The sequence below is a fragment of the Papilio machaon genome, chromosome 22 (genome assembly GCF_912999745.1).
Source record: "Papilio machaon chromosome 22, ilPapMach1.1, whole genome shotgun sequence".
Lineage (NCBI taxonomy): Eukaryota > Metazoa > Arthropoda > Insecta > Lepidoptera > Papilionidae > Papilio > Papilio machaon.
In genome coordinates, this window is record NC_060007.1 from 1,308,383 (window position 1) to 1,329,641 (window position 21,259).

At 36.2% G+C, this 21,259-nt stretch overlaps 2 protein-coding genes across 2 annotated transcripts; both read left to right on the forward strand.

Moving 5' to 3' along the window:
- The first annotated feature begins 38 nt into the window (after positions 1-38).
- LOC106719361 (cilia- and flagella-associated protein 97) lies at positions 39-1,757 on the forward strand. Its single transcript, XM_014513692.2, has 3 exons — positions 39-538; positions 646-868; positions 1,622-1,757. The coding sequence occupies exons 1-3, from the start codon at positions 60-62 to the stop codon at positions 1,676-1,678; spliced, it is 759 nt and encodes a 252-aa protein (XP_014369178.2). The 5' UTR covers positions 39-59; the 3' UTR covers positions 1,679-1,757.
- An 18,002-nt stretch (positions 1,758-19,759) lies between these two features.
- LOC123722269 lies at positions 19,760-20,341 on the forward strand. Its single transcript, XM_045683586.1, has one exon. It carries the CDS (start codon positions 19,835-19,837, stop codon positions 20,114-20,116), a length of 282 nt encoding a protein of 93 aa, XP_045539542.1. The 5' UTR covers positions 19,760-19,834; the 3' UTR covers positions 20,117-20,341.
- Positions 20,342-21,259: the final 918 nt, after the last annotated feature.

Sequence of the window (21,259 nt, forward strand, 5' to 3'; positions counted from 1 at the left end):
TGCACATTTAATGTTATTTGTTTAATTTTTAGCAAGAATTTGCACGCTTGCAAAGCACAATGTCACGTAGCGAAATCAAAGTAGGCGCTAGAACGGAAAGTAGTGGTTACATTGACATGGATTTTTCTTCTGGGGACTCAAATAAAATGAAACCTAAACAGTTTTATCGGGAGGAGAATAATAACGAGGTCGATGAACTATCAAAAGATCTCACAGAAATGGGATGTATCGTTGATGCTGTGAAACGACCACCTAATATCTGTGTAGAGACTTGTGTATATGAGGACTCTGATTCGGGCAATGATAAATCAGAAGTTGAGACCAAAGATAATGAAGATGACGTTTATTCTGACGAATTCGAAGAAGACAGGAGTGAAATAGAAGAGGTGGTGAAAAAGACAAAAGAACAAAGTAAATCTGAACATAATATTAATAAAGAGACTCCTTCAACCCAACCGCTTGTCAAATTAACAAAAAGTTTGTCAAATAGTTCTACCAATAAACCTCAGTCTTTATCCGGACAATCTACGAATTATGGGTAAGTATTTTTTTGGCTAGAGTCTAAATTGTAGTTATTACAAGTAAATGGTGCAACTTGCAATAAATTTGAATAATATATTTGATATTGGTCGTGCTTTATCATAGCTCGATATCAATCCCTGCAACACGTCGCGTCAACATGTCCTTTACAAACGAGCGACTACGTGAGATTGAGAGGCACAACCACATCTTATTGAACAAGATCTTGAGCGCGCGAAACTCTCGCAAATCTTCAATACCGCCACGAGAACAGCCAGCGAGGAAACCTGTGCCGCCAGCTGCAGTGCAGCGCAAGATGCAGCAGAAGAAAATAGATCACGACAATATGGTAAGATGTAATAAACAAAATACTCTTGCTTTATCCATTGATTTCTATAAATGTAATTAATGTCATTACAGCTTTTCTTCGTTTCGATTTAAACGTGCCTGTTGTCATGTGATAGTATGTATATTATTACTTCGAATCCACACCATCGTTACATACCGCTACCATCAGCGCCAAAATGGCAAAAATCAAATTGGCACAAAACATTACGTCTTATAGCCAGTCTATTTTAAGAGGTCAGTGCTCTTATTCCAAAGATGTAAAAAGGCTTTCATAATGGCCACACTAGCGCGCTCTATCTGTCATCTGTCATCATGCCTGTAGCTACTCTATGATTACTATATCCAGCTGTGGACTAACACAGTCCACAGCTGGATATAGGGCTTCCACAATACCACAATGCACTGTATACGGTGCTCAGTTTTCCGAATCCAGGGATTACCAGCTGTCCGCAGTAAGTGCATTTTGAAGGTGCTTGTACTTGCCGGTACTTGCGGTTTGTGGTTGCGTGACATATATATATTTTTAAAACTAGCTCTTACCCGCGACTCCGTCCGCATGGAATAAAAAAAATGCACACAAGATAAAAAAGTTCTTATGACCGTCTCCTAGTCTAAGCTACCTCCCCATCAATTTTCAGCTAAATCAGTTCGACCTATCTTGAGTTATAAATAGTGTAACTAACACGACTTTCATTTATATATAGATATAATTGAATACAGTATATTTCATGTATTATTGATTATTAATTTCTAGATCCTCCTTAAGAAAATCCAACGCGCCAAATCTTCGGCCTACAGCTTGCGACGTTGATACAGAAGTCGCGTCGGTCGCGCGGGCGCACGTCGACGCTGCTCTCTGTCTACTCACTTGTCGCATGCCAATATAAATGTTATCCTAAATATATTTTATATTATCGTTTTCAAGATGCGTTTCATTTTTATTTAATGTATCAACACTTAAAGAATAATAATAATAAGTGTAATCACCCTATTTCAAGAAAATGAAGTGGATTTGACGGAGTAAGGGACGCGTAAGAAGAAATATTCTCTTCTGTGTCCTCTCCTCTGTTGATGAAAGGTAGCATTGGCAATTGCGAATGTCTATAGGCAGCGTTCGTCATTTCGGCAAATACAGGTTCGTCTGTTACCTTTTAATATAAAAAAATCTAGATCGCGGAAAATAGTTATAAAATTATAAAATAACTGTCACACTGTTCGTTTCATCATCATCAGCTCACTATACGTCCCCATCGAGGGGCTCGGAGCCTACCCCAAGCTATTATTATTCATTTTTTATTATTCATGTTAATCTGCACTAAGAAAGAAAGAAAGAAATACATTTATTACCACATAGTTATAAAAGAAAAAAAAAGACACAGCAAAGATTTTCGACAATAATTTAAAAAGGAGTCAGCTCAGTGTATGCAGAGACGGCCTAAACAGTCCCTGTGCTGGTTTTCAGTTGGCTCCTAAGGGACTAATTCTAAGTTATGTTGTGATTTTACAAAACTTTAATTTATATTGATAATTATAGCTTTCTGAAAATAAGTCATTAAAATATAAGATGTTCTATTACGAATGCACTGCAGATAGCAATTGCAAAATATCAGAGGTGTGAAGGACATGTAATAAAAACATGTTCGCTGGAGAGACGCATCATTACAGTCATAGGTCATTTGTAATTCATAAACAACTTGCAATGACACCGCAGTTACTCAGCAGACATTTAAATGTAAATAAAGCAACATTGTAAACAACGCAACATTAATCAATGACAATAAATTACAAAGATTATAATTACGGTAGTTTTATGTAAAAACATATCTTCTATATATTACATAAGTAATCATAATCTATAAGTCTATCTATTTACATAAGTAACGGTAAAAAATACGATTAACTGAACTTAAAAAAATACTAATGTTTAACTAAAAAGAAAAAGATATTAGTTTTTCTACCTGACGCTAGATGGCGCTAGTAGTTTATTTGAAGATTGAAAACTCGCTTCTTAGATAAATTCTATGGCTGTTACTTTTTAAAAATTAATAAACATATAATTCAACAATTTCAAAACACTTTTGTAGTTAAGAGACTAATAGTAGAGTGGTTACTGAGTGCCTCCTAACCCTAACCTATTAATGTTGGTTGAAATAGTCAACAGGAAACGTGAAAACGATGTTATTTGTCACCATATACGGTTCTCATAACAATGTGTTACATAAAGAAATCTGAATCATCTCAAGACAATGACTCACAGGAAACCATGCAAACGATATTGTTACGATCGTAAATATTGTTAAGTGTCATAAACTTCAGTAAAATGAATGGAGAAATTATATCATGTATGATAAAAAATAATATGTTAAACGTCTTGACACATTTATAAAGTTCAACGTTTTTAAATACAGTCGAACCTGGATAATCGAGAATCTATGGGACCGCGCTATTTTTCTCACTTTATATAGATTTCTTTCTATGTCAAATTTTCGCCTATGCAGGTCGTCCGTCGGGACCGGACAGTAACTCTCGCATATAGACGTTTCTCGCTTATCCAGTTCTCGCTACCCCAGCTTCAATTGTATTATACTGTTAGGACTGTTGAGGGTAGCCACACAAAAGGTTTTATAAGGAAGCGTGCGCTGCTGCTCGAGGCAGTCTCTTTCCATCCGTCATTGCGTAACGTCTGACATTTTTGTTTATTTACGTTCGGTTTGAGTTTATACTACAGCGAGGATTATTATGAAGTAGAGTTAAATTCATTATTTCGCTGTTAGTTTAATTCTTTTAAAATACGTTTGCATCAAATATCTTATAATACTGTATATCAAAATAAGGCAGAGTATCTCAGACACAGTGCGATCAAATATTTCCATTTATATCTACAAAAATATATGTTGTAGAGCTTCAAAATATTAAATAAGTTCCTACTGAAAAGAAATGAAAACTCTACATATAAAATCAGAGAATAATCCACACATTTTGAAGCCCAGTACTCAGGTAATTTATTTAACATTTCTTGGTATAAAAATATATATAATATTCTATAAAATTGTTCACTTCAAAAGTAAGTTTTTGTCTTTTAGATCATTCCTTATTAATTAAAAACTAGCTTTCGCCCTCGACTCTAACCGCAAGGAATTAAAAAAAACTTAATTAGTAGCCTATGAGTTCTTCCAAACTATGTGCTATATCTATACCAAACTTCATCAAGATCCGTTGAGTCGTTCTGGAGATACCATTTAAGAAACATCCATCCATTCAACCATCTAAATCGCCAAACTATTTTGGACAAGTGACCCTCTTTTCCAAAATGAACCGTTATCTCAGACCCCTAGGGTCAAATTATCTACTTTTAAGATCAATTATTGTTATTATTATTATTTTTCATTCCGACTTAGGTAAATAGAAGACAGAGTGAGAATTAGCAATGCTTTAAGTTCGATATCGACCCCTTTGATAATCCTTGGTCTAAACTTTCGCACTTATAACATTTCTATAATGTAAACTTCGTAGATAACTAAAGATAGTTTATCATAGATTTGGTCTACGTAGTTTCAATTTATACGCAATAAACGTCCAAAAATAACAACAAACATAATCCACTTTAATCTGGAACTTTTGATCTTTAATTATTTATCATATGATAAATAGGTATGATATACGATCACAAAATAAAATAATTTAATTTTTAATCTTTATATCAATTAATATATAAAATTAGTATGTCTGTACGTAATCTATAAAATTCTCGTGTCGCGGTGTTTGTGGTTAAACTCCTCCGAAACAGCTTGACCGATTCTCATGAAATTTTGTGAGCATATTCTGTAGGTCTGAGAATCGGCGAACATCTATTTTTCATAACCCCCCTTTTAGTTTTTTTAACTGCGCGCGGACGGAGTCGCGGGCGACAGCTAGTATCTAATAATTTTCAACAACACACTTTGAAGCTAAATTCAAATCAATAGTATTCAATAGTATTCTAGTTATATAAAAAATGGGATCCATCTGCAAGCACTTCATTTCGATTAAAATAATTTTTATCAAAATCGGACCACCAGGGGCACTCTATGTTATAAATGAATGAGACAAGAATAAATAAAACAGGATTTTTCTTTAACTAACAAACTTATTTACTTCTAGTGACTAATATTATTGTAATCACACATTGGTTGCATGTTAAATAAATTCTTGGAAAGCATAGATAACATATTTATAACGTGATATGTGTAACAATATTATTAAGTTGGGATTTATTTTGATAATCGTAACGTAATCGTTTGATTTTATGATTTAATTTGTATCCGGTTAACATATAATTGAAAATTTATATTTTACTAGCTGTCGCCCGTGATTCCGTCCGCGTGGAATTTAAAAAAAACTTAATGAGTAGTTTATGTGTTCTTCCAGACTATGTTCTACATCTGTGCCAAATTTCATCAAGATACGGTAAGCTGTTCCGGAGATATCTTCAAACAAACATCCATCAATCTAAATTTTCGCATTTATAATATTAGAAAGATGAACCAATTATGACGGTGATAATAATTTACTTAAAAGCTACAAGAAAATCTTAACTTTTTTCAACCTATCATAAAATTATTTGGGGTTCTAACGTGAAACGCTTTGGGTATCAATGGTATAAAAATGTAGAAACCGCTATAAAAACACCCATACACAGACTGCATCAAATAATCGCGACAGCTACAAGTCTACGATTAAAGATTAGTTTGTAGTCACTTTAAACAACATTACTAAATCTTTTATCGGATATCGATGTTTTACTATTTGAATACAATACATTGCGTCATGTTTCTAAGGTGGATATAGACTAGAGCATTAACATGTAACAAAACAACGAACAGTCGAACAACGAACATATGTTCTAGTGTATCACCCATTTGCGAACCTGTCTGGTTTGGTTTAGACATAGAATTGCTTGAGACAATGCTCTAGTGTATACTCACCTTAAGTGACAGAGTATTGTATTGTAGTTGGTCAGTACATTTCCATTAGTTGGCAATATAATGATATTGTTTCAACGTAATGGTATATCTATTTATGTCGTGCATTCTATTGAAGATTACTTAATAGTCTGTAAAAGAAAATATAGTTATATAATGTCAGTGTTTTCCGCAAGTTTGAGATAATAACCAAGTAATTATGTATTGATTTTCATGTATAAAAAGAAAAACTGACAAACGAGCAAACGGCCACCTGAATTTGCCGAAATAACGAAGCGACCGTTGCTAATAGACATCCGTAATTACAGATTCCTTGCCTACCTTCAACGGAGAAGGGGACGCACAGAAAGAGAATATTTCCCCTTTCTATCCGTCCCATCTTCTGCCAAATCCACTTCCCCTTCCCTTTCCTAATAAGAAAGGGATAGAAGGTAAAGAGGACTAAAAATAGGCCACCGGCACACACACTCATCAGACGATACGCGGAATTGCTTCCATTTCACGCCTGTCTTCTGAGTGGTATTAACTCACAGCGCAAAATAATGGGCATATAGACTTAAAATGCACAGAGATTAGTCCTTACGAAGGCTAGCAATATGAAGGGAATTCATGAAATTTATTCCTTAAAATTCTGAAGTGAAGTTTATTATAAGTTTGTACGATTATTGTAATACTAGCTGTCGACCGCGACTACGTCTGCGCGAAATTAAAAAAAACTTAAAGTAAGCTATGTGTACTTTCAGACTATGTTCTACATCTGTGCCAAATATCATCAAGATCCGTTGAACTGTTCCGGAGATACTTTTAAACAAACATCCGTTTAACTATTGTGGCAAATGTCGAATAATGACTACTTACAGAATAAATGTTTTTTGAATTAAATAGTTAACAAGCAAATACGTCAAAGAAAAAAAAACAAAATTGCAATAATAGCGTAAATTATGTTGAACGTTTCGTTGACGTTGTAAGCATTGTTCTGTACAATTTGCATGAATGATAATTATTGTAATTCCGTAGTTAAACGTTACTTTTGGCGTCGATTATAAACAGTTTACAGTTAATACATTTTATAAATAGACTATATCACTTTGTAAGATTATTTGCATCATCATCAGCTCACTATACGTCCCCACCGAGGTAGGAGCCTACCCTAAAGTTAGGGGTGACTAGACCAGATTCAACCACGCTGGCTCAGTTGATTGACTTCACACATATCTTTAAATTTCTTCTCAGATATGTGCAGGTTGCATCACGATGTTTTCTTTCATCGTAAGAACGTCGGATATGTATATATAAATATGTAAATTAAAATGGCGGGATTCGAAGTCAAGACCTGCAGATTGCAAGTCAAGTGTTAAACCCCTGGGCCACCGACGCTCTCGCCGAGATTGTTAACAAGACGAAGAAATATGTATATTTTTTTCCGCAGCTTTACTATAGATTTTAATGATTTGATGATGACCAATGTAAAAATACAAAATCTACTAGTCTTCTAGTTATTAAAAAAAAAAAAAAATGGGACCCATCTGCAAGCACTTCCTTTCGATTAAAATATTTTTTATAAAAATCGGACCTCCAGGGGCGGAGTTCCTCGGTAACACACATCAAAAAATGAAAAAAAAAAAATTTAGTCGAATTGATAACCTCCTTCTTTTTAAAGTCGGTTAAAAAATATACAGAGAAAATTTTATTTCTTCAATGTAAGCAACACTTTTTAATATAGTTAATAATTTGTTTGAGTCGCTAATTGGTGTTCTTTAGGAATAACTTAATGTTTCTGAGTGAGGTTTGATTTCTATAATCTTTAGATGTTATAATCCACGATATACGGCTTAGCATTTATCAAAGTAATGCATTATTTCTCAGAACATTAGAAATTACGAGAAGTAATATAATTTATAATCTGATAAACAATTAAACTCAATTGATATTAAAACAACATTATTTAAAATAAAATAATCCAAAATCAAATAATAAAAATGTCTTTTTGTTAGGGTAAGTGTCACTGTGGGTTACACTGCTATAACATACTTTTTACTAATGTTATAAATGCGAAAGTTTGGATATATGTATGGATGGATGTATATTACAATTTATCTCCAGAACAGTTCTACAGATCTTCAAGAAATTTGGCATAGATGTAGAACTTATTAAGTTTTTATTTAATAATGCGAAGATGGAGCCGTGGGTGACAGCTACGTACATAATTTTCATACGTTTAAAAAAAGGATTTCTAAATATTTACTATCGACTATGAAAAAAAGGTCATAGAGAATGTTTAACATGATAAGAGAGAAATTTTATCAGGACTAAACTTATAACTTGGATAAAATATGTTTTTTTTTGTATAAATTATAAAATAACAAAAAAATTTTTGCTCTCCCCTTATCGGTTTTAATGAAAATGCATCTTGTATAGGGAAATTGCAATGGGGTGTCTGCATCAACCCTATGCTCTATGAACCCTTTAAAATTTTATCCCCTGCAGATTACAACTTCACCCCTGGTATAACATATTGGGGGATTATTTTTGTTATTGCACGGGATGAAAAAAAAATCGATTCTTTAGACAGATATCTAGAAAATTGTAGACATAAACTATTAATCAACTTGCGCAAGGATGAAGTTGAATTGTCTATTTGTTTTTTTCCTATTAAATCAACAAAAAGAACAGTTTTTTTTAATCTGACATCTCTATAACAGTGGAAACTCTTCTTATTCCATCAAGAATTAAGAACATTTAGAAGTGGATATAATTAAGTTCATTTCGTCTCCGAATCATATGAATCAGAACATTTGCGGCACTTAAATCGCTTCATATCACTACAAATACCATCTGGCGATTTATTCATAGCCATTTATCATTCGATTAAATCGATAAGCCTTTGGATACTTGGAAATTGGTATGTTTATAAAAACAAAAGTACAATTGTTTCATTCATTGATTAAATTGTATTTTAATTTCGCAATAGTACTTTTTACAAAGCTCTAGTAATATGTTACTAGTCTCTTTGACTATTAATATCTTACGAGGGTTGATTCGCTCGATGTGAAAAGTCAAAAAATTACTTGACTTGCAATCTGCAGGTCCTGGGTTCGAATCCCACCATGTACAAATGTATTTTTTCGATTTTCGATTTACATATGTATATATGTACTATCCGACATTCTTACTGCAATCTGCACATATCTGAGAAAAAATTCAATGATATATGTGAAGTCAACCACGCTGGCCAAGTGAGGCCTAGTCATCCCTAACTTAGGGCTCCGATCCCCTCGATGGATCTTTTGTATAAAATCGCTCTTCCTAATTATTTCGTATCACAACAAATCATGCGTTGCTTTAGTTAGTTTTTGCAAATTATTGCAGATAGACTCTTTGAGGAAAAGAGAATTTAATTAAATAATTAATACATTTCTTGACTGAAATAGTAGATTTAAAAGTTTAATCCTAATAAACAAAAATTCATTGACAACTTGCAACAATAGCTTCGAGGTCGAAGACGCCTTCGAAAAACATCTAAGGTCTGGCATACACAGACTGTTGTCGCAGCATATCGCCGAATGCTCGTCAATGCCACTGTCCACTGCTTGAATCCATCCGTGTATGGCAGATTTAAATATCACGTATGTTCAACATTTCCGATTGGTAAGATACAAGGTACATCTGGTAATGAACTGGTAAATACACTTAAATTGTTTAAACTTTCGTGAGACATCATAATTAATTAATTAAGAAACGGCTTAACTCACGTTTGATCGTCCGGTGACGGCACCGACTAATATAAAATAATCCGAAGACTTCGCGTGTCAGAGGATTAAACACTCGCCCTGAAGATGAACCCCCGATGGGTTCGAAACTAGTCGGTGCCGTCACCGGACGATCAAACGTGAGTTAAGCCGTTTCTTAATTAATTAATGGTAAATACACGTTAACACCGCCCCTGACTACGTCATGGTTGGAAGTGTTCCAAGTCGTTAGCCAAGAAATAGTATTTTCTTCGAAGACCTCTTTTTCTTGGTAAATTTGTTACGTAGACGATTTCACGGTAAAATTGTTTATATTTTTTTTTTAGACAAATTCCCAGGAGTACACAACATTTACTACAAATTTGTTTTTAAGGAAAATGCTTTTATGATTTGATTTTCATTTCTTTTGTGCAAACATTAGAAGTACTTTAGCCGATTTAAAAAAGAAGGATCAATTCGACTGTATTTTTTGTGTGTCACCGCGAAGCTCCGCCTCTGGTGGTCGGACTTTTCCTCCCTTTGTCTACACATGACGAGTATGACATAAGAGGAAAGTTGCATAATTTACATCTTTATATTTAAAGTTATGTTTCATGAAAAATAAGTTATTTATAATACCATCTCCAACAAACGCATTTGCTTATTATTTATTCTATTTTTTTATTGATTATTTAATGACGTATCTTCATTTAGCGCAATTTATATCTGGCTTAAGTAAACCAAATAAACTATATAAAACTCTACTAGAAATAAACAATGTTCTAACATCTAATGTACTCGTAGTTTACGTTACAGTTTGCGCATGCATTACGTATACTCATCGTTCACAGACTAATCAACAAATGAAGACTATATTAAACCTACTGCTAGAAACTGGTGTTATCTAGTTCTTATAACAACTAACCTATATTGAACTGTCAGGAAATGCATCTTTATCATCTCCCTGCTCTAAGGAGATTCGGCACAGTACTACTTTTTCAAACATCTCCACCAGCCGTTACACTTTAATTCACTCCCTTCTTACGCATATCTTTCACACAAACCACCCGTACTTACTTCGATCTTTTTATACATTTGTAGCCATCCACATTCAATCACATAACTTTGTTATTCGATATGTTAACTATTCGTTTTTCAATTTCTCCCTCATTAGTGTAAATACCTAGAAGTTATTAAACTTAGCAAAGCATTAATGAGTTTATTTTGTTCGATTTCTCTGGTAATTTTCCAATGAACAATAATAATAAAATAGTTAATATAACAAGCCATTTTGATAGCGACGGGCAAATTTAGTTGCGATAACGTTTTGTATACAATTACGCTGTTTATCTGCGCTAGGTAACAAACTAAAAATGAACTGAACTTATAAATGAGATCGTATAATATTTATAACTCTTGATGAAAGTAATTAAAATATAATCAACTAGCTGTGCTGCTAACTAGACATGCTTCTCTTATCAACTGTGTTAAAATTTGTTAATCGATTTTTCTTTATTGCCCAGAGAAAAAACTAGGAATTGTGAAAGAAATTATAAGAGCTAGCTGGTATTAAACATTGAATCGGATTTCTACAAATAAAAAAAAAATTAAGTCTCACAATTCTAGTTCTGAGAAAGACGATATTTTCTATTGTAAAGAAATAAGTTTTATTAGAGTATTTTTACACAATTTCACTACAATTATTTTTTAACTTGGTTTTGTAAAGTTTACTTCAAAAGTTGTTAAAGTTTATTTTGAAACACACATATTTATAAAAGGGCACAAGGTCGAATTCTTTGCACATACTTTGTTGTTGGAGCTTATTATTTGAGGTATTTATTTATATTTTAAAGTTCAAGGTGTATATATCGTGATAAACAATTTATTAATATTATAAATAATAGTATTACTGTATAGTGATTAATTATGCAAAAAGTTTTTTTTTTTTTTTTTTTTTTATAGGAGAAGGGGGCAAACGAGCAACGGACCGAGAATTATTTGATCCGACGCCCATGGACATCCGCAACGCCAGAAGAATCGCAGATGCGTTGCCGGCCTTTAAGGAAGGTATACGCTCTTTTCTTGAAGGTCCCTAAGTCGTAACTGTTTGGAAATACCGCCGAGGACAGAGTATTCCACAACGCCGCTGTGCGAGGTAGAAAGTTTCGTGAAAACCTCGTCGTTGTGGAATGCCACCCATCGAGATGGTAGCGATGAAATTTGGCGCTCTGTCGACTCGTGCGATGACGGAACTCGGCGGCAGGTATGGTTCCAAACAATTCTTCGGAACACTCCCCGTGGTAAAGGCGGTAGAAGATACAAAGGGAACTGACATCCCTTCGCAAAGCCAGTGAGTCAAGCCAGTCGGTAAGACCCCGGTCATTGACGATTCGAGTGGCACGTCGTTGCACGCGGTCAAAAGGAAGAAGCTGGTATTTAGGAGCTCCAGCCCAGAGATGCGAGCAGTATTCCATATGTGGCCGAACCTGCGCTTTGTATAACTGTAAGCGATGGGCTGGCGTGAAATACTGCTTCGCTCTCCCTAGGACACCGAGCTTCTTAGAGGCCAGCTTGGCCTTCCCTTCCAGATGACCACGGAATTGGACGTCACTCGATATGTCAACGCCGAGGATACCAATGCTGGCTGAGGCAACCAGGGGAGTGTTCTCAAAGTTAACGTTGACGACAAAGGGTTCTTTTTTGGCGGAAAACGCGCAAACTTGTGTCTTTTTGGGGTTGAATTCGACAAGGTTTTGTCGCCCCCAATCAGAGATATTACCCAGAAGGGTCTCCAGTTCGGACACAAGTTTATTCCGGTACTCGATGACGCTATCCCGAGAAACATTAGCACGGGCCGTGTACAAAGCGTCGCCCGTACTATCGTCTGCATAACAATGGACGTTACTATGATGTAACAAGTCATTGATATGCAGAAGAAAGAGAGTGGGCGACAGTACACAGCCCTGTGGGACGCCAGCATTAATTGGTTTAGGGTCTGAGCATGCACCGTCTACAACGACTCTGATGCTCCGACCCTCCAAAAAACTGGCAATCCAGGCCAATAGTCTCTCGGGAAGCCCATAGGAAGAAAGCTTCGAAAGAAGCCCTTTATGCCACACCCGATCGAAGGCCTTCGCTACGTCCAAGCTGACCGCTAGGGCCTCCCCTTTGTTCTCAATGGCTTCAGCCCATCTGTGAGTGAGGTACGCTAAAAGATCACCAGCAGAGCGACGTTGACGGAAACCGTACTGGCGATCGCTTATGAGCTGGTGCTCCTCCAGGTACCTCATAAGCTGGCAATTAATGCTAGACTCCATTATCTTGGAGAACAAAGGGGTTAAGGCAATGGGCCGGTAGTTCGCTGGATCCGAGCTGTCGCCTTTTTTAGGGATCGGGTGAATTAGGGCAGTCTTCCAGCATTTCGGGACAACGCCTAAGGAGTAGGAGTACCGGAAAAGACGCGTTAAGACCGGTGCCAACTCAGGAGCACATGTCCTTAGCACAACAGGAGGAATACCGTCAGGCCCACTCGACTTGTTGACATCCAGAGATAGCAGCGCTTTACGCACTGATCTCTGGATGAACTGGATATCCGACATAGAGGTCTCAACGCGCGGGATTTTCGGCGGCGAGTTACCTTTATCATCCAGTGTCGAGTTTGATGCAAAGAGGGATACCAGAAGATCCGCTTTCTCTTTTGCAGTATGGGCCAATGAGTCGTCCTCCCTGCGCAAAGATGGTAGTGATGGGCGACAGAAATTTCCTTGGACAGCCTTGGCGAGAGACCAAAATGCGCGAGTTCCGGATGGAAGACGCACTAGCCTCTCACCAATGCTGGCCACGTGTTCAGACTTTGCCTTTGCAATTACACTTTTGTAGGACCTGGAGGCAGAGTTGTACTTCATTCTAAGCTCGCTGGATCTATGGTCCCCCGTTGCCGACGCTTTGGCCCAGGCACGGTAACATTCCCGCTTGTAGCGTAAAGCTAACTTGCAAGAACGACCGAACCAGGGCCGAGATTTACCACCGATGGGCACTACAGTTGATGGGACAAAAAGTTCCATCCCCTGAAGCACCACGTCTGTAACAGAGTCAGCAACGGCGTCGGGATCGTCCAGCTTGAAGCAAACCTGCCCCCATGGGTAGGATGCAAAGAAGGTCCGCATCCCATCCCAATCCGCTGACCTGTAGTGCCAGACTCGACGAAGACCAGTCGGTTGTGACCGTAAGCGTCTTGTGACTGGCACTGTTGTCCGGATCAGACAGTGGTCTGACGACCCTAAAGGGGCGTCGACGGAAACCAGATAGCTGTCCGGATGAGTGGTCAGCAGAAGGTCCAACAGGGAAGGTAAATGATCGACAACATCTGGGATTCGCGTAGGCGAGGTAACCAGCTGTGTCATATCATATGCTAAGGCAAAGTCATGAACAGATCTCCCCGCGTAATCCGTGGTACGTGAGCCGAGCCATTCGGCATGGTGGGCATTAAAATCGCCAAGAACCACGACTTCAGCAGAAGGGATCTGCTCTAACACGGAATCTGTGCCCATTTGGACTTGCTCCATGAGTTGGTCTGTATCGGTATTTCCGCCATGGGACCTATAGAGGCACGCGTAGACTCGCGGATGGTCATCGCTATCTACACGCAGCCACAAAACAGATAGGTCCCGGCCTTCAAGGTGGTCGAGGCGACGAGAACAGATATCCTCACGGACGTACACGCACACCCCAGCCCGTGGTAAAAAGCGGTGTTCGAGCTTATATCCGGGGTAGTGAAGAAATGAAGTGTCCGCCGGAGAAGATATCTGTGTCTCGGTGAGAAAGAGCAAGGCCGGCTTAGTCGTCTCAAGGTGATGGTGGACGGCTTCAAGGTTAGACCGGAGTCCCCTGACGTTACAGAAGTCCACAGATAGTGTGGCAGGGGATGTGACATGGCGCTTGCTACGTTTGCCCCGACCAGTAGCACAGAGCGGGATGGTGCCCCCCCCAGAATACGCGGGGCAGTTTTGTGAAGAATAAATAAATATTATCACACGATTTAACTTAAAAAATTCCTTATCGAATTCTATAAAAGCAAAATTCCATAACACGTGTTCGATCAAGGAAAACTCTCAAATAAATCCATATCTGAGAAATAGTAAAAAAGCGAGGGTTATAAAATACGTCAAGGAAATGTTTTAAAGCTTTCTGTATGGTGAATACCACTCTTGATATGAACCTGTTCATTTTATGATTTCATAAATATAATGCTTGTACTAGGGATGTTTAACTTTTACAGTGAATTTTCACAGCCAAAACTTCCGAATAAGAATATATTACTTTTATATTTTTTTTATAAAATAAAGAGAAAGTTGATAATATGTTTTTGTACAAATTTTTCGGGAGCTTGTTTTGTTTTTTTATAAATGAACAATGTATTTTTTCAACGGAATATAAAAGTATCTTCAGTGAGCCTAGTACGAACATTGTGACAATGGTCATCGTATCGACAACGACGTAATTTGTGCAACAGGCAATACCCCTATCGGGCTTAAAGTACATCAAAAATATCTTACTAATCTTACTAATATTATAAATACGAAATTTTAGTAAGATGGATATTTGTAATGCCTATTTTTAATGCCGCGCGGACAACGTCACCGGAGACAGATAGTTTTGACGTAATTCACGATGACGATACGAAGGTGATTGCCACAAATATTCGTGCTAGGCCCATTGATTTTTTTATATAATATTAAAAAGGAATTAATAAATTGCTCTTTAAAATAAATTTCTATTGTATTGTAGCCAAGGTTGGATGTCAATTTATTCCAGTATCGTCAGGTCTAAGAAGGTCAAGCGCGGACTGTGAAGATGCATTGCGTATAGATCTCGAATGTTTTAGAGTACTATATCTAGGTCGTAAGGCATTACATATGTATGTTAAGATAATTCTTGGTTTCTTAACATATTAATTTTCACATAAAAATCTCCACATCAATACTTAGTTATTTACTCTGTTTTTTTTTTTAAATGTTTTTGGACAGGTGTTCTGTTCTTGCTACAAGCTTTTCCTTACTCTTATCTCCCTTCTTAGCTGGTATCACATAATACAGTCGAACTTGGATTAGCCAGGAACCTCCATAAGCGAGAGTCATAGTCCGACGACCTCCATAAGCGCTACACTCGGTTAAGCGGCGCTATAGTGGTCGCTTGGATTCTAGCTTATCCAGGTGCAACTGTTTTAGACATTTAATTTGACACGTAGTAAATTAGAGTGTTCTTTTACCCTGTTACCTGACGTGGAAACTCGAGACTATATAATTCTTTCATTTCCGTCATCCAAGTTAATATCAGCTACTTATTTATGTAGTCCTAGTACCTCTATTTCTTAATGATGTGAAAATACCTTGATGGACTCAAAGTGTCACAATAATGCAAACGCAACAGGCGCCATGATTTCTGTAATGTTTTAAACATGAAGGACATAGCCTTTGCGAGATAAAATTATTCTTTATAGTGAGTGTTTCATAAATTTTTATGATAAATCTTTCCTAGACCTTGATAATGAGTCACGAGAATATATTTACATTAAATAATACAAAGTTAATTAATGTTTCAATATAAATTAAAATAGTGAAAAATAGAGAGCGTCGGTGGCTCAGGGGTTAAGCACTTGACTTGCAATCTGCAGGTCCTGGGTTCGAATTCCGCCATGTATCAATGTGTTTTTCGCTTTACATATGTACATTTATCCAACGTTCTTACGGTGAAGGCAAACATCGTGATGCAACCTGCACATATCTGAGAAGAAATTCAATGATATGTGTGAAGACAATCAACCCGCACTTAGCCAGTGTCGTTGACTATGACCTAGTCACCCCTTACTTAAGGTAGACTCCGACTCTCATTCCCAGCGACGCAGTCACAATTTGGGTCGTAGTTTAGTTATGTTCTTAAGCAAGTGCGTTTTCGCAACTTTTATCGAAGTTAATTAGAATCTGCCACTGCATCTGCTAAAAAGGGAAATTTTAAATAGGGGTGAAAATAGAATTTAGCTAAATAATTATAATCCTTTCCTTGATAAAAGGCATTATTCATCATCATCATCATAAGCTCACTATATGTCCCCACCGAGGGGCTCGGAGCCTACCCCAAGTTAGGGGTGACTAGGCCATAGTCAACCACGCTGGCCAAGTGCGGGTTGGTTGACTTCACACATATCATTGAATTTCTTCTCAGATATGTGCAGGTTGCATCACGATGTTTTCCTTCACCGTAAGAACGTCGGATAAATGTACATATGTAAATCGAAAAACACATTGGTACATGGCGGGATTCGAACCCAGGACCTGCAGATTGCAAGTCAAGTGCTTAACCCCTGAGCCACCGACGCTCTAAAGGCATTATTGTGTTCATTTTATTTCACAAAATCTCGATCGCTGTGAATAGTAATCATTTCAATGTTGGTTTATGTGAAACAGCTATTAAAATTTGGTGTAAATAAAAATGACGACGTTATGTTTTATGTACGTGTTCAAAGCGATATTTTAATATGTGAAAACAATTTCATAACAATTTATTGCAGTTTAAAATCGTAAATGTATTTGTATGTTTTATTACGACAATGTCGTCAACAGATGTCGCTACCAGATATTAAGACTTGACCCAAATGAAATTGTGTCAAAGTACTAAAGTTATTCTTTGAAGTGATTGTTATCCTTGATCTCGAGAACGAAATATCGTTTAATTTTACCAAATAAATGATATAATAAGGAAATTTAATGTGTTGACGCGAGTTAATCGTTCTGCAAGCGTTTGGCGGGAAATTATCCGCCATTTTTGTCGGCCCTTTCGAAATAAACCAAAATATTTATAGGTTATAATTTGTAGAAAAAATTCTGAAGCGTAGATTTAAAACCTATAGATTGGAGTGATTTATATAAGATTGACGTCAAATCGTGAGTTGATTTTCGAAATGTCATGTTATATTGTAAACGACAACACAAAGTAAGGATATTTATCCTAATGAAAGGCTTCCGGTATCTATAGGTTATAGTATATGAAAAGGTTTTAATTAATTTAATTACAATAAAAAAACGTGTAAAAGTTTATTGATGGCGTAAGACAAGATAATAAATAATTGTCGTCTATTTGCCACTTATTAAAGTACACCCATAAATAAACATAGACAATAATTCCTATTTTTTGGAACATTGCCAGCACTCTCCGAGAATAAAGACGGCGTCTGGGAAATTAAATGACGTCATAGTTCATGAAATCCACCTTACGATGCGAAAATTCTGTAAGTTAAGGTCTCTTAGGTAAAATGATTTTGGTTTTATAAATAAATGTAGAATAATAAACCGTTTATTTCTACGCTGTTGTGTCGTCGTTTGCCTCACGATTATTTTTTTTTTATATATATATTTCTTATTGTAAATATATATCAAAGTTCATTAACCTATAACTAGAAGATCGTAAATTAAATATTTAATTGTGATTGCAAGTCGTATCGGACTTGGATTGGCGCCAAGAAGCAAGAATTGTCCACTGCACGTCCGCCATGCCGGTAACGTTTTTAGTTTAATGGATCTCTTAGTTCAGGTGATAATTTATAGAGAGACATCCTTTTGATCTCAATTAAAGAAATACAGGTGACTGTAAATAGGCCATTCGAAACGATATGTTCAGCGTTAACTCTTTAATTCGTACCACTTATTATATGACGGTTATACGAAACTGTTGAGACTTCATTGAAAAGTAGCTAAAGGCGTCATGAATTGTTGAAAATAAAGTTAAAAGTTAATTTAAAAATGTCACTGTCATTTTACAAGAAAAATTTGAATAAAAAGAATTTTTTAGACATCGATAATTTTTTAGACTTTTCAGAAATTCTTCCCAAACATTCTCTGAAATTAAAAATTACCTTAATATCAGTTCAGTGTGTATTCTTGTAGAATAAAAAGTAATTCAAGCTAGTCAAGTAGGTCAAGCTGTATTTCTAAGTAAGTAATTTAGGTTACTTAGAATGTAGCAAGACATAGATTCTTGTTATTAACGTGGTCTTAATTAACAAATGGTCTATTTTTATTCTTCAGATCGACGACCTAACAATATTGGTAATCTGTTTACCTAATTTCTGACAATGAAAATTTTAAATTATTTATTTAGTAAGTGACAAAAGAATATTAAATTTATTTGTTTTTAATAACATGTAATTAAACAAATGAATGTCTTAAAATATTTTGTCTTCAGAATTGTACAGAACTCTTAATTTTATTGGTAATTAGTACCAATTCTCCGTTTTTAAATGAACATTATTAAATAGTGAAAGCTGTGATGTACCAAATCGTGATGTACCACAGGGTTCATTTTTTGCATGTTAACGGTGACAAATTAATTATATCTGGAATCAAGAAGTCAAAAGCAGACTTTTGATTAACAATTGAAAAGCCAACGTTATATCGAACAGTTGCAGATTTATGAGAAGTCATGAGATATGAATGAATCTGTTAAATATCAAGCTAGAAGTTAACATGAGGTTGCGATTTACTCTTAGGGGATAGTACGAAAGATCTTGAGTTGGCTTATTGTATAAAAAAGTGCTTCTATTCTTGATGTGCTAAATGCCGGCTTTTATACATTGATGTAACATAATATTTGAAATTCATTTCTTAAGAACAACAACAATATAAAACGATGTATGGATTCAACATCGGAGTGCGCATATTAAATGGGATTACACCCAAGACAAGATTAAGTGTTTATTTCTAACATCCTAAGAATCCTGACGAAAGGAAATTGGCAAGTATTGATCTATATGAATAGGGGTGTGGTAAAATTCCCAATTTTTCTACTGTTACTTTTTTTTTTAGAAATTGTCATTTAAATTTCAGTCATTGTTACGCCTGTATGTAATTTGATGACAGGTATTGAATTTAAAATACAGTTAGCAAGTGTAAAGTTGAACGCGTGGCAGACCGTAAATTTGTACAGAGATGTTAGAGCACAGTCGAATATAATAGAGGTAGAGGTTCTCAGATGTATATGACATCAAACACCCCTGATAACGTTGCGCCTGTTTACCATGACGAGAACAATCGCTCACCCTCCCTCCCCGCCTCACACCGGGCCGGCCCCGATGCTACAGCGCGCAAATCGTGACGCGAGACATAGATACATACAATATTATACGGAGTATAACCGCGCAGGCTATAAATACAGCGCCATCGCCCGCCTCCCCGCACTCTGCACTCAATTCTCGTAGTGAACAGACGCTTTTAAAATCAATACAAAATGGTAATGAAACTATCTTCAGTCGCTCTGTACGACGTGTACCCAACATTGCCTAAATCGCACGGCCGTCAAATGGATTGTGCTGAAACTAAAAGGCAGAAGATTTGCAACGCTTTGCCAGCGCTAGTGGAGGATGATTCTGAAGTAGAAATGGAGCAGGAACATTGCCACGTGCTACGAGCTGAAGGTCTTCGGCGCCAGAAGCTGATCTCGACGCAGCGGCGTGAGAGGCTGCAGCGAACGTTAGTGCTACCTTCGCTGTCAGAAGATGAGGAACCTTGAACTAGAGTCAATGAAACTTGGATCAAGTTTAACGCCTTTACGGCAAGCAGCTCCGCACGGAGCCAATGGAAGTGAACCTCACAGTCAACAGATGGCAGTGGTGGACAGTTGGTTTGACATTGGCAGTGACTAAGTGAAGTGATTGAAAAAAATAAGTTAGCAAATAAGATGTAAGGAAATGTGTCACTAATGTAAAAGATAATAAATGTGTTTAATTATAAAAAATGATTTCATTTATTACAACTCTACCTGGTATGTACAATTTTTATTTACAGATTAAAAATTGCACTTGATTTAAATCTTATAAAAGATCATATAACTTTTCAAAGTTATAGTACCATCTGAACTCATGGCTATCTACACAATTTTAAGGTAAAATAATGTTTACTGAAGCGTAAATTTCAAAATAGCCAGCGTCCAATTGACCCAATTTTAAGTATGTCAATGCAAGCGGCCGTTGAAATTTTTTGTCTAAAGCCTCGCTTATATTGTTAATTTAAAACAATACTGGTCTTCAAAGAATATATTTCTCTATCAGTCAGTAATTTTATCATGAAATCTCGTTAACAAATGCACAATTGTCGTTGTTTTAAAACAAAAATAAATATTAGATTGATTATTAGATAAAATACACATTTAATGTAATTAAAAAATCACTTTCTGCGTTGATTAAAGTGTATATTGATAAACGATTAAAAATTTAAAGACAAAAGAATCACGGAAAAAACAACCAATTTTCTCAGTTTTTTTTTTTCAGTTGCGCCACCATGTACGGAAAACCCCGTTGTTACAATTAAGGGGATTTTCTTTTAAGATTCCGTAAACAACAACAAAAAACTTGATAACAAATTAAGTTAAAGTAATAAAGAAGCTTATACCATCACATGTACTAACTTCAGTACTTTAAGTTACTCACAGTTAGTAAACAACTTGTCTCCGCAAATACGGTGCCAACTTGTTCTACCCTTGAAGATTAACTAAAACAAGCAAAGTGTGTTTGAATTCTCTCACGTTTTTATACGTGATATTTGCATAATAATGCAATACTACTTAAATACTATCAAACGAAGAAGTGATGGAATTTTTTGACCATGAAAGGATAAAGTTAAGAACACATATGTCGCAAACTTATGACTTTATAGA